Source organism: Danio rerio, chromosome 8 (genome assembly GCF_052040795.2).
Source record: "Danio rerio strain M-AB ecotype USA chromosome 8, GRCz13ab, whole genome shotgun sequence".
NCBI lineage: Eukaryota > Metazoa > Chordata > Actinopteri > Cypriniformes > Danionidae > Danio > Danio rerio.
Genome location: NC_141028.1, coordinates 8,680,408 through 8,701,955, shown reverse-complemented (window position 1 = coordinate 8,701,955; position 21,548 = coordinate 8,680,408). Strand labels below are relative to the sequence as shown.

General features: G+C 39.6%; 1 protein-coding gene across 1 annotated transcript in view; it reads right to left on the bottom strand.

The window, feature by feature from the left end:
- Nucleotides 1–21,146, bottom strand: part of asic1a (acid sensing ion channel subunit 1a) — a 54,326-nt gene extending 33,180 nt beyond the window's left edge. The window contains 3 exon segments of the mRNA NM_214790.2: nucleotides 3,075–3,270; nucleotides 18,286–18,686; nucleotides 21,075–21,146. Of these exon segments, the coding sequence (NP_999955.1) occupies nucleotides 3,075–3,270; nucleotides 18,286–18,662 (573 nt within the window). The 5' untranslated portion in view covers nucleotides 18,663–18,686; nucleotides 21,075–21,146.
- Between the last annotated feature and the right edge of the window lie 402 nt (nucleotides 21,147–21,548).

Below are 21,548 nucleotides of genomic sequence, written 5' to 3'. Positions count from 1 at the left end.
ATGATTAGCCCCTTCAAGCTATTTTTTAATAGTCTACTGAACAAACCATCGTTATGCAATAACTTGCCTAATTACTCTCACCTGCCTAGTTAACCTAATTAACCTAGTTAAGCCTTTAAATGTCACTTTAAGCTGTATAGAAGTGTCATGAAAAATATCTAGTAAAATATTATTAACTATTATTAACTGTCATCATGGCAAAGATGAAATAAATCAGTTATTAGAAATGAGTTATTAAAACTATTATATTTAGAAATGTGTTAACAGAAATTGGGGAAAAAATTTAACGGGGGCCAAAAAGAAAATGAATGTTTTTGTTTTTCTTTAACAAATAATGTATTTTCTATTTGGGCTACTTACATTTATATTCTGGCTACCAAAAACTGAAGAGTGCCTGCCCTAAGCTACCAGTAATTTAGAAATTTTGCGAGCCCTGAAGTGCTATCCACTGAGCCACCGTGCCATCATTACATAACACTTCTAAATATACATAGTTCCACAGATTGAAAATCAATGTGACTTGCAAGGATAGAGCAATATTTTCTTTATGTTCATGCCTAAAAAATAATTGCTTTACACAGTATGTTACAGTTTTGCTTAGACTATGTAAGGTGTAAAATTTTTAGCTGAATCAATTTCATTTTTTATAGTCATCATAATCTACATCAATGAAACTGACAAAACATGATTAAGTTAAACTTTTTATATAATTTTGCTGAAACTTGATTAACTTATTCAAACAAATTACAGTAACACAAGAGCATTTGTTGTCATAACTTGTCATATAATGTTTTAAAGTATACAGAAAAAGCATTGGAAACAACGTGCAAGTAAGTGAAATACAATCTATCACGCACCCTTCTGTTATTATAATAAAATATAAGTTGAGTTCATCTAGCACACACCCCTTAAACAAATATTTTGAGTCGATGCCCCTTGGGTGGGTATAAGGACAGTAAGATGTTTCACACATCATTATAAATTAACTTTTGAGCTTGAAGCTATTCAGTTACTAAGTGAAGTTTATTCATAAACTAATTTCGAGAGGATCACGTGCTTATGATTTATCACGGCCGGTCTCGCATTTGCTAATCACTATCTTCCAATCATATGAGCCCTAAGCTACTATAAATAGCCACAGTTTTCAGTTCACATGAGCTGCGTCCCAAATCGCATACTTATGCACTATTTTACGCCATTTTGTAGTATAAATAGTGTAAGTAGTGTGTTCACATTGAAAACTCTCAAAATAATAAGTGCACTTTAATTACCCGGATGATGCACTCATTCAGCCGCTAAAACGAAGTGTGTAATGATGGACACTTCACGCACTCAACGACCGCAGGTTTGCTTACGTAGCGGAAGGGGCGGAGCGATCAAACGCACATGTTGAATAACTTTATTTATTTTGGATAGTGAAAGCAAAATTCTCCTACGAGAGTAATTATAGCGCCTCCGGATGGTAAATGCGGCAATACTCACGGCAGGTATTACTTGATAATTCAGTCGTTTATTTCACTGATTTGGCAACAGTCAAACGTCATCAGGGAAACGGTTTGAATTTCCGCTTAGTAAAAAAACATTAGTGTGCCATTTGGGACAGCACTACATACATATACTATCCTGTTGAGTGTGTAAGTGCATAAGTACATAGTGCATGAGTGCATAGTGTATAGTGTGCCATTTGGGACGCAGCTTTTATCTTCGTTTGGAAGAAACCCCCCTCCTTCCCTATTCTCCTCCTTTACCTCTGATTGGGCGGCACGGCGGCCCAGTGGTTAGCACTGTGAGCCCCACAGCAAGAACACTGCCAGCCCTGGTTCCACAGGACTGGTGGGTGTTTCTGTGAGGAGTTTGTATGTTCTCCCCGTGTCCGTGTGGGTTTTCCCCGGGTTCTCCGGTTTCCTCCCACCATCCAAAGACATTCAACATACATAACAATCAAGCTTTTGTCTAACCCCTTGTGTTCCCTTAGCTACCGCAGCAGGGGAGTTCTGAGATCCACCGAGCTCAGGCTCCCCTCTTGCTCTGCCAACGGGAGGAAGCCCCGGGCTCGGGGCTCTCTCCTGGGACAGCATGCCAAACAAGCTTTGATAAATCATCAGCTAAGTGTGAACTCTTGAAATAAATGTAGTTATTTATATTTATAGATATATATATATATATATATATATATATATATATATATCTAACTACATTTATTTCAAGAGTTCATACTTATATATATATGTGTGTATTTTTTAAAATAATTTAATATTGTTATGTTTTCATTTTTTTTGCCACCATCTTGTCAGAAATAATTAAAAAAGCTTTAAACTTGAAACTTAAATCTAGCTATGTTGTTTGTTGATCATCTAGATAAATAAATAAATGAAAAAAAAAACCTGAATATTTTTACAGTTAAATTATATAAAAATGGACTCTTGACACATAAAATATAAAAATGGACACAGAATTCTGTTAATTTACTGGTAATTTTAATTTTCTCAGGCATTTGGCCTTTTTATTTTTATTTTATTTTTTGTGTTCAACAGAAGAAAAAATCTCATAAAGGTTTAAAACCACACAAAGAGAGAGCAAATGATGGTAGTTTTCATATTTAGGCAAACTATGTCTATAAAAAATTTAGCTGACTACAATCTAGCAAACCAACTCAAAGCTCTACACACAAACAAACTTAACTGAATTGACAGTTTTAGCTCAGAGCGCTCTCAGACTCGCCTCAGGCCATCACGCCATCCTTACATCTCAGCCCTGCTTTTACCATGTTACCAGATCCTATAAAAGAAAACAACTTTGTGGCGTTTTTTTGTTAGTACTGCGAAATGAAAGTCATAAAACAGCTCAACGGCACAATGTGAACCCTGGGAAATTTCTCCAAACTTCATTCCGGCGGTGTAAATGATTGGACTGTCAAATATCACACCCAAACATTTGGCTGAAGCCTAGAAAAGGCCTGCGGCTCTCTCTTTGTGAAATTCACATCAAATAAATACACCAGGACGGCAGTGCGAGGCCTGAAGTGAAAAGAGCTCAAAGAAAGCTATCTGTGTGCAATCTCTGGAGAGTCTCACCACACTGAAGTCTTCAGGACGGCATGGTGAGCCTCTGAACTGGCAGGAGAGCAGCATGTCTTTAATGTCGTGTCCTGTTCTGTTGTAAAACTCCCACATGTTGAAATGTCGCGGCTTAAAAGAGCGAAAGTCGGTTTTGCTCTTGAGAACCTCCATCACGCTTTCTTCAACCAGGTGAGCCTCTCGAACTTCATGCCTACAGACGGATAAAAGAACGAAGAAACACAGACGAACATGAGCAAATAGTCTTTTAAAATCCTAAAAATAAAACTCCAAGTAAGGGTTTTCAGCTTTTGCTTTTTCTAGTAAACAATGCTTAAAGGGCCATGAAACCCCCTCGTTTCAGCAGGGTGTTTTCACACCTCTACTTTGGAAAAAGTCAGAAAAGTGGGCGTGTCCAGCTCTGTTTAGGGGGGAGTGTCGGAGTAACTGAAGTGGGATGGTGTGGGAGTGTCTATTTGGGCACGCGCTGACTTTCCGAGTGAAAATACACACCCACACAGGGGACAAAGTGACTGTGTTTACATGGACATCTGTAGTCGAATTATTTGACAAATTATTAAATGGTGGACTTTAACTGCAGTTTGGCTAAATGCGGCAAAAATCCTACACGAGGTAAAAGTTTGGTTGTGGTGCTAACATGTTTGTACTCGGTGCAATAGTTAACTTAGTTCGATACGAACAAACTGAATAAACAAAGAGCGCTGGTCGCTCACTTACCAAATCTGTAGAGACAGGACAATCACCAGCAACTAGAGCCGCGTCTTTATGAAGAGAAGACTACAAGCGAATCCGGATTTCAGCATTTGCAGATGATAACAGCTCTTAGGGAAACAATGATCCTCCTTAGACACGCAAGTTATTGTTGTCGAGCGTCACGTACACTGTTAATCCACACGTAACTCCAGCTGAGCTCTCACAGAGAGAAAATAAAAACAAAACTTAACGGCAGCAAACTATAAAAGCAACACTTCACGCTTGTTTTGCCAACACAACGTGGCGTCTCTGTCGTCTAAACACTGTGACACTAATGAATATTAATGAAGTTGCACAATGGAGCGCGCTGATTGGTTTGAACCAAGCTTTACTCATGCATTAATGCATCACACTGTAAGACGTAATAAGACTCACTCTGGTACAGACGCCCAGTCTGCACGCTGGAATACAACTCTATTATGTCATGACCGTGACGCAGCTTCAAAAGTTCGTTTCAAATCGGAAGTACGAATTTGCTTGAAATAACGCAAAAACAACCAATTTACACTTTTTAGTGAAATATATAAATAGTGTCCTAATAGTGATTTCAGCAGTGTGGGACACATATACGACTGTCAACAGCTCGAAAAATGTGTTTTGGTGTTTCGTGACCCTTTAAAGGCATAGTTCACCCAAAAATAAAAATGTACTCACTATTTTTTCACTCTCAAGTGCTTTACATAGTTTCTTTCTTGAAGTTTTCTCACATGGTCACCCACTGAAGCTAAGCAAGCCTGCACCCGTTCAGTATCTGGATGGGAGACCACATGGGAAAGCTAGGTTGCTTGCGGAAGTGGTGTTAATGAGACCAGCAGGGGGCACTCAACATGCCGCCTGTGTGGGTTCTAACACCCCAGTATATTGATGAGGACTCTATAATGCTCATTAAAGGTTCAAGAAACCCTCAGGTACTTTTTTTGAGATTTTAACAGGTTTGCGTGTGTTGAGCATCACTTAAGAGTGCTTTTACACCTACACTTTTGTTTCGGAACCTGTCTTGTTTGCCCAATTAGCGCAGTTCGATTGGCTCCAAACGAACTCTGGAGCGGATCGATTGTAGTGAGAAAGCAAACGATCCGAGCACGGTTATATCAGTGTTTTATGGATATGTAAATAGGCATACGGCTATATGAAGAGAGAATTATGAGTAGGGTGGGAGGTCATTCAACAGACATCCCAAGTCTCCCGGAAGTTTCGGTAGCCTCCCGCGCAAATGCACAGACACTCCAGGATGCCTGCAAACGAGTGATAATCTCTCTGTAATTACGCGTCTCACTACCGGTCCTCAAATTCATGACGCACCCTTCTCACTCCTCCCCACTACATCCCTCCTTGCTCTTCAGACACGTCACGCGCACCCTGTCAAACACCACCAAACCACCACCCCCCATGACAGCTGAGCAGGACTCTGCAAAATAAACCGTGAAACTTTGACCAGTGTGAGGAGAGTTTACTCACACGTGACTTGTTTTAGCTCTTTTGGTCCGTTTAGAAACTTTGCCGTGTGAAAGCAAACCGCTCCAAGAGCAAAGAGCAACAATGTCACAATTTTAATTGCTGTTCCGGAACAACTGAAATGATTCACAGGTGTGAAAGCACCCTAAGACAATGTAAGACAATAAGACAAAGCACCTGTAAGCTTTAAATTGGGGGGAAACTGGAAAATTTTGAGCTTTTGTCAGCCATTTTCAGCTTCCGGGTTTAAAATAATTTTTGGGGTGGATCAAAATCGGTGACTTAGCGCAAAACTGCAAGTGAAGTGATGATGCGTCGGTTTCTCATTATTATTCATAGCGGAGTTGTCTTATCCTATGAGAAGAGCCGGCTTCTTAATTATTCATGACTGCACGTGCTTTCCGAAGGCAAGACAGACCTGCTAGTGCCAAGCTGTCCGATCCTATGTTGATGAGTGGGTGAGACCGCATCCACAGACCCACGGCACACAGTATTTAGCGGTTCATGAAGGGTCGAATGTGTTTGTTTCCATGCTCCATGGGGTTTATTTTATGTTTTTTCTCCACAATCCTGTCAGGGCCGATACAGCAAAGCTGTTTGTTTGCAGCAAGCATTTTTGTCGGGAGAGCAGTACGAGAATTGGAGAATGGTGGACGTTGTCTTTTATCAGTGAAGTTCGTTCACATTTAGACACACCGCCATGCTGCTGTGTTCGCCTAAATCCTCCAGATTAGAGGTCTGCATTCCCGCGGCTGTCCCGCGGGCGCCGCAGGACCCGACCAGATTTCTGCGGCACGGAAATAAATTTTCAAATAAATCGCGGAAGCGGTCGGTAACGGGTTTAATTTGGGACGGGAGCGGGCTGTCTAGCAATATCGCGGATATTGCTATGCGAATGAGAGAGAGAGAGAGAGAGAAAGAGAGAGCTTTGCCTGTGTGTGTGCTTGGTGCTTGTGTGTGTGTATGTTAGTGCGCGCGCGCGCGAATGAGAGAGAGAGAGCTTTCCCAGATAGCAAAATACACTCGGGCCAGTTCCGGCTAGATTCTCGCCTGCCGGAGACTTACCACTCAGCCCGGCTCCGGCTGCCGGACTCTGGATGCTTGTGGACTCACTGCCCGATTCCGGCCCGAATCAATCGGGCCAGATGCGGAGGCCGTAAATGAGCCAAATTGGCTCGAGAGTAATGTGCGCTGCGGCCCGGAGCTGGCGCGACTCAGTATTTAAATACCTTTATATAAAACCTTTTGGTATTACATTGGTACTTGATACATGGTATTACAAGCCTTTGAGTTGATATAACAGCAAACGCCTGTGTGTGTGCTTGGTGCTGTGTGTGTGTGTTTATACAGACAGCTTGGCTGTCTGGACTGTATAGCTGGGGGATTTTCGGTTTTGTTTTCCCCCGCTCTTTAGCGGGTTCGGGCGCGGTGGGCAGAAAACGGGGCGGTGCGGGGCGGGCAGCGGGACAAAATACTTAATATAAGCGGAAGCGGTCGGGTTCGGGCTAAAACCTGGCGGGTGCGGACGGGAGCAAAATTTAGTCCCGCGCAGATCTCTACTCCAGATTACCAACAGGGCTAATGGTTAAAAGTGACAGGGCAAGAGACCTGCTGCACTGAGTCTGCATTCAGACTCTAGAATTGAGAAGGGGAGAAGTCTTCCATTTATATTTTGTTTCCTTTTTCAAATATTTCCCAAATGATGTTTAACATTCAAGGACATTTTTACAGTATTTCCTGTAATATTTTTTCTTCTGGAGAAAATCCTATTTGTTTTATTTCGGTTATAGATTAAAAGCAGTTATTCATTTTTTTGAAAAACATTTTATGGTCAATGGTATTAGCCCCCTTTAAGCCATATTTTTTATTATTATATTTATTATTTATATTATTACGCCTCAAGTCTAGGGAAAAACAACATGAGCATAATAAGGGAAAAAAGAAATGTTGTGGGTGGTGGATTTCTCAAAAATAAAAAATTATGCAAAAGATCCTATTCGGTCGACAACCAAACTCGGACTCAGAGTTAAGAGTAATTGAACAGACTTATCATATAAAATTAGTAGTTTAAATGAGGATCTCTTCAGGGTGGCCACAGGCTAAAAAAAAACAAATGAAAGAATCTACAAAGTAAATGAACAAAATTACCAATAAATATTTAAAGAAAACTACAGGAAGCTTATCTTCCTCCCTAAACATAAACACAGTCAAAAGTAATGAAATAAATAGGCAGGCCACCCCTACAAGCTTAAACTCTTAAAAGCTTGTAAGCATACGTTACATGAACAGTTGTACAAGACTAAAGTTTGGTCGTCGGCCAAAGGGGCAGGAAAAATCTAGGCGCTCTCCACTCCAAGCAACAGTCGCACCACGAAAGAGCTCACTAAACCCTGCTGGAAGTTTCTTTTTATAGGGTTCCGCGACCAGCAGCCAATCAGAGCTTGGATCATGTTAGAATGGGAGCCTATGTAATAACAGAAAACAACACAAGAAGGCAGGACAAAGAAAAAGACGCATGTAATGCGCAACAAAAATAAATAAATAAACTTCAGTCATAACAGATTGTCGACAAAACAAACTATCACTATACATTAACTTGCCTAATTAAACTAGTTAAGTTTTTAAATGTCACTTTAAGCTTAATACTGGTATGTTAAAAAATATCTAGTAAAATATTATTAACTGTCATCATGGCAAAGACTAAATAAATCAGTTATTAGAAATGAGTTATTAAAACTATTATGTTTAGAAATGTGCTGAAAAAATCTTCTCTCCATTAAACAGAAATTGGAGGAAAAAATAAACAGGGGAATTCAGACTTCAGCTGTAAATTCTAGACATTTTTCAATTGATCCCTTTGTAAAAACAAGTGAGGAAGCCATAGTGATTTTGAACGACAGGTGGGCGAGTAATCGACGACAGAACAGGTGTTATGCAAATAAAGACATACAAAATCTAGATTGAATCTCAGTAGGACTGCGTTTATAACCGAGCCTCGAATGTCAATATTTATCCAGTGGCCTTGATGCAGCAGAGCTATGCGTCTTCTAGTCAGCTGTCCTTTCAGAATGATGAATAGTCAAGGTTAATTCTTTGTAAACACGCTGAAAACTGGACCGAATACAGAATAAAACGGAGAAAGACAGACAGCGTTTGTGCTTCGCTGTGGAGGAGCGCTTGAAATGCAGAAGTTGGCATGACCGAAGTCCAATTCAAACCCACATCACATCACAGCTGCTGGGTGTTACAACACTGCAGTAACTAAATCACGACTTGCCAGATGGAAGCAGATACAGATTTACAAGCCAGACATTTCATTTAACTTAAATATTCTAATATGGAAGTTGCACGTCCAGAAAAATCCCATCCCGTCACTTGTTTTGCACTCCACAGGTCACTTTCCTCAATTAAAAAGAAACTATAATCAGTCTCCATCTTTCAGCATGCCAGAAAAGCACTTAGAGATTCTACAGCACATGATGGAGAGCAGAAAATATACAATATCATCATGACTTCAGCAGCAGGGACTTCCAGAGCTCTGCGTTTTCATTTCCGCTTCTCGAGTCCAATAAAAGCACACTAATCATTTACACTTCAATGTGCTTGTGTGTTCATGCGGGGAATATGAGAGCGTAATCTATTGAGTGAGTGACTCACGTTCATTATTAAAACTTAACAACGGCCCCTACACTGATGCCTGCTCACCAACCAAACCATGGAGAGAAAGAATCAAGTCCCCAGCCGACATATGATTTCTTTAATCATTTTCACTTGCATGTAGGGCTGGGCTAATAAACGATATTTTATCAAATCGTGATCAAATTTATGTCAATAACAACGATAAGCTCTGGGGTCCATTCTTCGTACGTGGATTACTCAGTTAGCTGGATTTGGATATTGACGATTTGACACGATCCAGGATCGTTTCGTTCTTCAAAGCTGATCTGAGAGTTGTTGTCATAGCAACAGTTCTGCTAGGTCAAACCTGATAGGGAGCAGGCTCAATTCATATAAACAGGATTAGATCGGCTCAGTTCAAGCAAAGATAATACAGAAAGTATGTTCCTTATTCTGATATTTTCTTACAGTAGTAGTTATATACACTTGGGACAATGGTACATATTTTGTAACTATATATATATAAAGTTATGGTTATTAATAAAATAAACAAAGTTATACATATTAATAAAACTTATGCAATCTGCACCCTCGAAATGAAAGTACAAAGACTGTCACCTGGTGGTGCAAAGAGAAAACTTATTGATATGAACTTTTTAGATCGCTTTAGTACAAATTGTGTATAATAGGAATGCAATATGTCACTTTTTTTAAAGCAATAATACATTTATGCAGTCATGAACATGTTTTGATAGTTAATATGCCAGTGTTTTGATGCTTCACAAAAGTTGCAGACGCCTTTACCAATATCAAAATGCTTTTGTAAACAACCAATTATTCTTTACACTGACTAAAAAAACGGCTACAATAATAAAGAAAATCTTTTCTAAATGTGGAACTAAATACATTGATTTGCATTGAAATACATGATGAATACTCTTGACACATGAAAGTGTAAAGCCTGCAGCTCACAACAAATGTGGAAGGTTATTGCGTGTCATATTTAACAAGCCGTTTACTGCTAGTTTGATGTAATTTTGCTCACATGGATAATTGAATATTAATCGGATGATGTCATTACGCTGCTGTGCCGTCAGCCAATCGTTGCATTGCTGATCATGATTTCGAGGATCGACAGATCTGTCCTTCACAACACACGCAGCGATCTCAGATCAGTTTATCCAGACATTCTAATCTGATTCGCGAACTTGTTTGAAGAACCAAATAAGCGAGAGATCAGTTATCAAGATTAAAAGATCCAGGATCTGCCAAATCATCTTAGATCATTTAAGCGAGGTACGAAGAACGGACCCCTGGACTTTTAACTCTATCTTGATCTAGGAGCCATTCACGAGTTCACACTTGCATTCGTTTAAGTATAAAGCATATTTGGCGTGCTGTCCGGGGGGAGGGCTCTGAGCTCGAGGAGACACCCCAACTCGAGTTATTCCCCTTATCAGGAAACAAAGAGGAGTTGGGATTCGAACAAAGTATCTAGCCCAGCCTCAGAATGCTCCCCCCGGGAATGCAATGCAAGAGGTGAGGTGACGGGGTGGTGGAGGGATGCTAAAGTCACACAGCAGAAATGTGCAACAATGAGAATCTTTAGTTTTCCCAGTGTCGGGTTGTGGCTGGAAGGGCGTCCGCTGCGTAAAACATATGTTGGATAAGTTGGTGGTTCACTCAGCTGTGGCGACCCCTGATTAATAAAGGGACTAAGCCGAAAAAAAAAATGAATAAATTAATGAGAATCTATTCACCTTATTCTCAGCTGACGAGCGGGCGCTGCCATTTGAATCTTTTTGTCTCGCGACTTCCGGTTTACATTCACTTCCATTCATTTTTTGACGTTAACAACTGCTCGTTACGCTGCTTGATGTTGCAATTTAATATTTTCTTATTATATTATGCTACTTGGTCTGTGTAGTCATGCAAACATTTGTTCGTTGAGCAAGTAGTTTGGCCATTTTCTGCCGTTTATTATTCCTTGTCATTTCTCTCATAGGCGACTGAATCGGAAGTTCTAAGACAATCGCGAAAACAGGCGCACTTCCGCATTTTAGAATACGGTCAATAGTGGGTTGATATTAGAGATGTGGAGAATTTTCAGCCATGGAAAATCTATTAGCCGAAAATATGTTATGCCATTTAAAGGTGCAGTAGGTGATCTGCCAAAACGCTAACCACTTAGCATATTATTTTTGGACGGCGGGGAGGGACTGTGATTCAAAGGCACACCCTCTAAAATCGCGAGCAACTAACTGGCGAATGACATGAACTAGTGGGTTGTCTGTATGCTGTTGTGACGCGGTGGCATGCTCGCGATTTCAGGGGGTGTGGCTTTAAATCACAGTCCCTCCCCGCCGTCCAAAGATAATATGCTAAGCGGTTAGCATTTCGGCAGATCACCTACTGCACCTTTAACTGTAATGGCCTACTTGATGGTCATTTGTTAATTTATTATTGGAAAATGTTGTACAAGCACAATTTTACTCCACATAATGTTATCATTTGGAATAACAAGTGTATTCTACACAGGAGGAAATCATTATTTTTTAAAGACTGGTTTGACAAAGGAGTTTGGAATGTAATTCGTTTAATGGATGATGATGGTAATATGTTGAGTTATGATCATTTCAAGTTAAAATTCAATTTTAATTGTGCATATAGATAATTCTCTTTGGTCGTCAAAGCTATTCCTGTAGCTTTAAGAAATTTAGTTAGGTATAGTGCAATATTCTTCTGTAATACCTACACCAGTTGATTTGTTTATAAATAATTATTCATTTTTGGATATTAAATGTAACAATAAGGTCTTGAGATCTTTACTGACAAAAGAATATTTTCCTCTTCCTGTTAAAAGAAAAGTTTTATCTGTGAGATTTTCTAAAGCGGACACTATTGAAGTTAGAAAAAGATACCTGTCATTTCCCTTGTTACCTAAAATGAAAGAAGTACATTTCAGAACAATTAATGACATCTATCCATGTAACAAATTTCTTAGAATAAGATTTAATTTAGACAGTAATGCTTGCATTTTTTGCTTGAAAGATATTGAATCCCAGGAACATCTTTTTATAGTTGTTCCATTGTCAAATCCTTTTGGGACAGATTGTATGAGTGGTTGATGACAAAAAAAATGTAATACCTGCGTTTGACTATCACATTGTGAAATTTTGCATTTTTATGAAAAACAAGGAAATTGAATTTCTGTGTAATAATATGTTGATTGTAGCAAAATTTTATATCCACAAATGTAGATTTGTTAAAGTTTCTCCTTGTTTCAAAGCATTTAAAAATGATTTCAATATTTTATATAAATCTATAAAATAGGTAAAAACAAAAGGTGCCTTAAAGCTCGCTAAGCTTTTGCCAACTTATATGGACCCCCCTGAATGTAATGTATTTATTTTTATATTATTTAAGGTTTATTTCTGTTATTATTAGTTTGTACTGTTTTGTTTATTATATGCTGCTTGGATATGTTATATATGTTTAAAAAATTGTTAATTTATTATTATTATGTATATGTATGTTTTTTATTGTTTGATTTGTTTGTTTCTTTTTTGTTGTTGTTGTTTACTTTCTATATTTTCATCTCAATATGGTTCAGAGAGTAAGGAATGTGTTTAAATACCACTCAGTATTACTCTCCTCAACGTTGTGAAAATAATGTGTTGTGTTTTTTCTTTCCCTCACTTGTAGTACCTCTCTGATTGAGAATTGTCAAAAAGAAGAGTTAAACTATAAAAGTAAGATATTGATTCAATTCAATTCAATTCAGCTTTATTTGTATAGCGCTTTTACAATGTAGACTGTGTCAAAGCAGCTTCACATAAATGGTCATAGTAACTGGAACAGTGTGGTTCAGGTTTTAGTGTTTAAGTTCAGTTCAGTTCAGTTTAGCTCAGTTCAGTGTGATTTAATCATTACTGAGAGTTCAAACACTGAAGAGCAAATTCATCGATGCGCAGCTCTACCAATCCTGAACCATGCGAGGCAGTGGCGACAGCGGGGAGGGAAAAAAAACTTCACCTGATGGGAGTGAAGAAAAAAAAACTTGAAAGAACCAGACTCAGTTGGGCACGACCATTTTAATTTCTCCGCTGGCCAAAAGTCTTGTGCAGAGCTTCGGTCGCCGTGGTGGAGACTGGAAGATGGCCTCATATTGAGAAGAAGAATTGCCAGTAAAGTCAGAAAAGTTACCCAATCTGCTTTCTGCTGTGAAATTACTGCTTAAGCAAAGAATGGGACAAACATGGTTGCCGCTACATTCAGGCTGTTTCTCAATATGCGTTCTTCAGCGGTCTTGCGTCCTCGTGTTCTCGTGCAACGTCATCATCAGCTGCCTAAGTTCAGTTCCAATACTCAAGACCGCAAGTACGGAGGATGCGTGAAACTTCCCGGATGTGATCTTGATATCAAGGATGCACTGATGCAGACTTGAGCACCGAACTCGCTCTGGAAGTCCCAGAAGTCATTGCGACTGGAGGTGGGAAGCGCATAATTTTATCTAGATTTATTATTAAAGTTCAGCGATATCACTTATTTGCCTTAGGAGTTTTTCTGAATTAAACGGTGAAAGTAAACATCACCATGAACATATTAATAAAGGAATAAACACATTAAGGGTGTTTGTTTGCTGAAATTCGTATTAAAATCTGTTTTATTTATATTGTGCAACATATATTGATAACGTTTTTATGCAAAGTATATATTTTGAGAAGGGAAAAAACAATAAATCGTTGTATGAAGGCTGTAATGTTTAAATAATTTACCATTTAAAACACGTGAAGGTCATGTGACCATCAGGAAGAATGCAGCATCGCAATTCTCAAAGGACGCGTTCTCTGCCCTCGCGGTCTCCTGAGTTCGTTCTTCCGAGGACACCTGGCAAGACCGATCTCCACAAGAACGCAAGTCTGTTCTCTGCGTTCTTGGAATTGAGAAACAGCCTCATCCTTCCATGGTGGGCGCCACGCCAAAATTCATCCCACCACGGCTACATCACAGGTTTTCATCATTTTCATAGAGTCGTGTTTTTTTTAAAGCGGGTAATAATCGCACCAAAACGTATTAAAAGATAAGTGAATTATAACAGCGTGAACTTTTCTGTAACTGTAGTAGTGCTGCGTTATTTGTTTGAACCTTAAGGTTACGTGCTGACTGGCTGACTGATCAGCCTGATCTCACGAGGAAACGTAAGTATTTTACGTTTTGTTAGTTTAGTGGCTAATTCGTACGAGTTCAGCCCTACAAAAATTTACGGTTTTAAAAAGGAGACGAGGCACCTAACCCCACCCCTAACCCCAACCATCATTAAGTGATGGGCAAATCGTACTAAATTGTACGAATAAGATCGTACAAATTCATACAAATTAGCCACTAAATGAAAACGTTACGAATTGCCGTGAGATTGCATTGGACTGACTGACTGGCTGACTGACAGGTGCGTGATGCATGAGGCCAGCAAACACGACATATAGCCATTTCACTTTACTTCAGGACGCATTTATACCGCTCTGTAGGTCTATTGGAGACATTCATGATTATTCCTATAGCAAATCTAATAAATGTTGGAGACATACTTGTTACATAAACTCACTAAATCGCACTTCAGCAGTGTTTATTTGAAAGCGCACAAGATCTGCACTTGAGCAGCGTATATTTGAGGGTGTGTTTTGTGCACGAGCAGAGGAAATCTGCAAGCAAGCAAAGAGATTTGCATGCTGTAGGCTATTACATAAATGCGATCTCGACATTTGTCATTGAAATAATGCCACAGGTAGTTGGTAGAAAAGACCTCCCACCACAGCTGGAAAAAATCCTTGAGGAAACACTGCAAAGTATTAATAATTATTAATATGCCTATTATTAAATAATATTTTCATAGTTATTTAAACTACCCCTTCAATATGTACAACAAGAAACAAAAAGAAGGAGCTTAGACTGCATATGCTCTGTAGAAGAATATCTGAGTGCATCAATTACATCAGGTTTCCACTTTTATGTTTTGCCTGAGTGTTAAATCGGCCCTCCTATGAATTGTCAGTTCTTCATATGGTCCCCCGCCAATTTGAGTTTGAGACCCCTGTTCTAGAGGCTTTGGGACTATTCAGTCACCAATATTGGTGCTTATAGATCAGGGGTGTCAAACTCAATTCCTGGAGGGCCGCAGCCCTGCACAGTTTAGTTCCAACCCTGCTACAACACACTTACCTGTAGGTTTCAAACAAGCCTGAAGGACTCAATTAGTTTGATCAGGTGTGTTTAATTAGGGTTGGAACTAAACTGTGCAGAGCTGCGGCCCTTTTGGAACTGAGTTTGACACCTGTGTTATAGATGATATGATGTTCCCATTTTTTTCTTATTTTTTCCTTACTTTCATCTATCTATTGATTTATATACTTATTTCTTTATTTTTTAAGGATACTATAATTTCTTTATTATTAATTTGCCCTAAAAAATTCTTGCATTTAATAATTTGGCAAATATGCTTTTATACGCTACAATTGTTTATGATTTGATTTTTTAGTATATTTGGCAACCCAGGCTCATTCTGAAAACGTAGTCCAGCGGACGTTTCTGGAGAACGCGAAATACGTCCCGGGAGGTACGTATTTGTGCAGTTTTTGTTTTCGCGAATCCGCGAGAGGCTGCTGTGTGCGCTTTTTCGTATCTGGAACGTCTCTTGCGAGTGCCGTTCGCGCCTGGCTGTTCTCGCATTAACCCACCAGAGGCCGCTGTCTGACTGACCGAATGATTGACTGCGTGCAGGGCCGGAGCAAGCTGAACTGCCGCTCTAGGCAAAGGACGATCACGCCACCCTCAAACCGAAAGTGAAAATGAAAATGACCGGTTATCAAAGTGAAGAACCCTATTCTGCCGCCCTAGGCACGGGTATAACTGTGGTCGCGGGTGGTGCGGGAGATGTTCGGATGTCGCCCTCTCTATTCTGCCGCCCTATGGCGCGGGTATAACTGCGGGCGCAGGTGGTGCGCGAAGTGTTCGGATGCCGCCCTCTCTGCCGCCCTAGGCGCGGGTATAACTGCGGAAGCGGGTAGTGCGGGAGGTGTTCGGATGCCACCCTCTCTATTCTGCCGCCCTAGGCGCAGATATAACTGCGGAGTGCGGACGCAGGTGGTGAGCGAGGTGTTCGGATGCCGCCCTCTCTACTGCCCTAGGCGCGGGTATAACTGCAGTCGCCGGTGGTGCGGGAGGTGTTCGGATGCCGCCCTCTCTATTCTGCCGCCCTAGGCGGCCGCCTAGGTCGCCTCTATGGACGCGCCGGCCCTGACTGCGTGACCGGCCAATCGGCTGACCCACCCTCCTCCTTCCCTGAACCCAACCAGTTTTACCTGATTTCCTTAAACCCGAGCAACAATTTAAAAAAGCCGTCAAGAAAAAGAAAAGCCCTATATTTTTTTTTTTACCACATTTTCGGATTTCACCACGTTCTCACCCTTTTATGAACTCGTTCGCTTTATTTTTTGGATTCTGTTTTTGTCTTACCTGGTTTCTGGAACCACTCTTGAACCCGGACACCTTTGTCAACTCCTCCTCTCTGCATCTGAAGTCCGCCGACGCACACGATGAGCTGACTGAACAAACTGATTGCGGCGGGAAAGCCTTCTACACTGAGGTAAGCGGTCAGCCGGCAAGCGCAAAAGGGAATGGCGTCACACCGCCCCGTAGCGTTCGCTTAAAAAAATGAAATGCAGCCATATGTACCTCCCGGGACGTATTTCGCGGTCTCCAGAAATGTCCGCTGGACTACGTTTTCAGAATGAGCCTGGGTTGATATTTGGACTATAACCCATTGTTCATTTGTTGTATAACTTGCCTCTGATTTTGATAACTTTAAATAAACATGTTACAAATGAACAGCACATTTTTAAATTTACCAGTAAAGTAATTCTGTTAATTTTATGGCAATTTAATGGTGTTACTGTGTGAAATGGCTATAAAATATAGTTGCCAGTAATTTACATATTAGAAAAATACCCATGGGGTCTCATAAAGCAGCTAATTTTATTTATCCTTTTGATATTTGGTGCCAGTTTATCAGGTAGTGATGATTTAATTCTCTTTGATTCATTGGATGGAAACAGTGCTATTCACAAATGTTTAATGCTACAGTATTTTTCCGTTTTTCACATAAGCCCACATACAATATATATATATATATATATATATATATATATATATATATATATATATATATATATATATATATATATATATATATATATATATATATATATATAAGGGGTGTCACAATTTCGATTTTTAACGCCCCCATGTCACGTCAGCTTGACTTGCCAAGCGGGAAAAAAACAGGCTTGTTGAAGTGCTTGTTAAACTGCAGAAGCAGGAGACCCGTCGACAGAACTTAAACCCTCTCCTCTTTCAATGAAGTCGCCGGTGTGTAAGCATTTTGGATTTCCAGTGAGTTATGTTGACAACGTTCGTGTTGTCGACAAAAAAAACACAGTTTTGCAAGCTCTGCTATGTACGTATTACGTACGGTTCGTCCGATAGACAACACCGGCATCGCGATCCTCCGCCCACCCCCATTGCAAATCTGCTCGCGAAAAGTACACACTTAAGCCCTGTTTACACTGTCTTTGTTTTTTAAATGGCATTTTAGAACGACAACGATTTGACATCCACAGTGGCGTGTAGCATTTCTGAGCAGCACCTCCTTCCTCTCTACCTCTGAAAATGCACATCATGTGACCACACAGACACAGACGCACATACAGCCTTGGGCTCGAGACAGCAGGTCCAGGCAGTCAGAGGACTGCTTCAATCTTTCACTCACTTGTACTTTGTCATTTTAGCGAACACCTCAGATACTGTAGGCTGGTTCCTGTTGGTTGTGCCTCTTTTTTACCGACGCCATTATAACGACACAGATCACTGCCTATTCACGAGTCCCGCAGAAAAAGTGATTGACAGGTGGTAATTATGTGTGTATCTTGCCTTTATTCATTTACTGTATGATTTGTTTATGGGTAAAACAAAGACCATGCAGGTCAGGTAGTTTAAACGGTAGACTACAAATAATTAATTGGTAATTAATTAATTAATTATTCATAATCGAAAATGGAATCGAATCGTGCCTTTAGAATTGAAAATGTAATCGAATCGAGAATTTGGAGGATCATGACACCTTTAAAATATATATATATATAATATATATATATAATGTATATAATATACAATATATATATATATATATTGTATGTGAGCTTATGTGAAAATATGTGTGTGTGTGTGTGTGTGTGAGTATATTCTAAACATTCTTTAAATTATCTTGTTTGTGTTTGAAAAAAAAATCATCAAAGTCTGAGAAAACAGTAAGGAAAGTTCCACCAACCTGGAGTTGAGCAGCGCCAGCAGCTCTCCTGTATGGTACAGGTCGTTGCGCGTGATCCTGCTGAAGCGAATGGAGTTCAGATTGCAAATGGTCACAGCCGGAAACACCATCACCGGCGTGGTGATCTCATCCAGCTTGGTGACATGAGGATATTCCAGGTAGAACTGAATGCGATCAATGCAGACGTACATGAGAAAAGTCAAAGAGCTGAGGAAAAACACCACCCAGAGGCAGCATTTAGCCGTGATCTTCTCATAGGAGAAGATGTGAGAGATGCCGTGTAGAGTTGAGGTGTGAGCGAACACTTGGAGAGGCGGAGGCTGGTCGAAATCAATGTCCATTGGTTCCACTTTAAGATCCATCACTGATGTCTTCATTGACTTGTTCCTCCACTGGGAAAGCTGGGAGAGATGGTAAACAAAGAGAGAGAGAGAGAGAGAGAGAGAGAGAGAGAGAGAGTTATATTTTTATAAATGAGTCATCATTCAGCAAAGACGACGTCATTTTGGGATGCAAGTCTACTGAGCTGGGATTATAGCTGAAAGGCTGTGTGTTCAAATCCCATGAGGGTCGAGCCAGTAAATGTCACTGTGTTTTACTGTGATTTAGAGCAGATTGCCAGTAAAATGTCATCTATTGTTACAGTATTTATACTAGGGCTGCAGAATATATCGCTCAAACATCGATCGTCTCAGAATGTCGAGCATTTTCAAGTGAATTTAAATTATTTTGACACACGAAATCATAATGTTTGCCACTTTAACAAAGATTATTCATTCATTCATTTTCTTTTCGGCTTAGTCCTTTTATTAATCTAGGGTCACCACAGCGGAATGAACCATCAATTTATCCAGCATATGTTTTACCCACTGCGCCGCCTGTCCCAGATTATTTATTAAAGTATTTATTTATACAATAAGGATTATAGAGCAGGGGTGTCCAAACTCAGTCCTTGAGGGCTGGTGTCCTGCAAAGTTTAGTAGAACCCCATTCAGACACACCTGGCTCTAGCTCTAGCTAATCAAGCAAGTTGTGTTGAAGCAAGTTGGAGCTAAAATCTGCAGGACACCTTCCCTCCAGGACCCAGTTTGGACACCCCTGCTATACACCATTCATTTATTCATTCATTCATTCATTCATTCATTTTCCTTCCGCTTAGTCCCTTATTTACCAGGGGTCACCACAGCGGAATGAACCGCCAACTATTACAGTATGTTTTATGCAGCCGATGTCCTTCCAGCTGCAACCCAGTACTGGGAAACACCCATACACACTCATTTTCTCACACACACACACACACACACACACACACACACACACACACACACACACACACACACACACATACACACTACGGTCAATTTATTTTATTCAATTTATCTATAGCGCATGTGTTTGGACTGTGGGGGAAACCGGAGCACCCGGAGGGAACCCACGTCAACATGGGGAGAACATGCAAACTCCAGACAGAAATGCCAACTGACCAATTCGGGACTAGAACCAGCGAACTTCTTGCTGTGAGGCGACAATGGTAACCACTGGGCCACCATGTCACCAAAATATCATAAACAAATTAAGAATAATAATAGTAAATATTAACACAGAGTGCAAGGTAACAAGAACTAGAAAATAGTACATTTTTACTCAAAAACAAAAGTCATTTTAGAATAAATCGAAACCAAACTCCTATCTGAATGAATGCTGGAATCCTAAAATCTCGAAAAATCCCCACTGAATTCACAATTAAATGACATATTTCAAATAAGCAACAAAATCTCAAGTGACTTAAGCTATTGTTACATTTAAAACATGCCATTTGCAGTTTTTAGTTCAAGTTTACAATTTTTATGTAATTGTATACGTCATTTCATCCTGATTGAACAGTAACCACAATGATTCTTGATCAGAAATCATATCAAATCACATTTCTTTAGAGAGTAAAATGTAAAAACAAGACAATTTTTCTAAAGTTCAGCTAAATGTTGGAGAATCAAAGCAATGCAACTACCATAAAAGTGACAATTCATCAATGCAACACTCAATATAACAGGAAGTCTCTGCACCCAAACTCCTACAGAGAGCATGTATAGGGCAATTTTCTGCCCACACAAGTTCCCAAGACCATTTAATTATAGTTTACCAACCTGCTGACAGGAAAAAAAAACTAAATCTACTACATATTTCACCACAAAATCTAAATAACATATAACTAATGTTTGCTTTAAGGAAATTTGAATTATTATTATTGCTATGATTATATATATATATATATATATATATATATATATATATATATATATATATATATATATATATATATATATATATATATATATATATCGGTCACAATATATTGTTGTTATTATAAATATATATATATATATATTTTTTTTTTTTTTTTTTAATGACAGTTTATGCATGACAAACACTGGAACCTCTATTCTCATTAACACACATACTAAAATATAAATAAATATTTTGCCATTGAAGATAATGCATTACAATCCAATAAGAAGAAATCTAAAGCTCAAATCGAGTAATTTTGCCATTCAAATGTTTGTGCTCCACAGAGAAATGTTATTCTCGTATGAATCTTAATTCAGGCTGAAATGTAATGGTGTCACGTTTTCGAGAAATTCACCTTGTCATCAAAACACAGTCTGAGGTGAAACGCGCCAAATCACGACCCGCTTTTATGGCTCGTTCCATTGTATCAGTCATCCGAGGAACATCAAAGCCAGCGACAGTGATTGGAACGGCAGCGTCACTTGTAGAGCACGAGCGCTTACCTGGAGCACTTCAGAAAGATGCTGGACAGGAAAACAGACGACAGTTATCCGAACATTTGCAGAGAGCCGCTGTCCATCCGACACACTGACGGAAAGCCATGTTATATTTGAGGAGATGATGGTTCTCGCGAGCTGGATCCTCCCGTGTTATGATTCTGAAGCTCTAATGGCTGAAGCAGAGGATCGTGAGTATGTGTGTGCGAGAAAGAGGAGAGAGAGAGAGAGAGTGGGAGGGAGTTTGTGGGCGTGAACCCCCAGAATTATTAGAGTCCGTAGTAGTATAAGAAAACGTTGTATTGTTGTGTTTTTGGACATGCACAATAGGGATTTTTTAAAAGCTTTTTAATGCTTTAATGCTTGATGGCAATCATAGTTTTAAATAATATTATCCAATAAATATCCATTTTTAACAGTATCTATTTTTACAGGCCTGTATCCAGATATTAAAAGGGGTGGTTCTTTATTCTCCAAAAC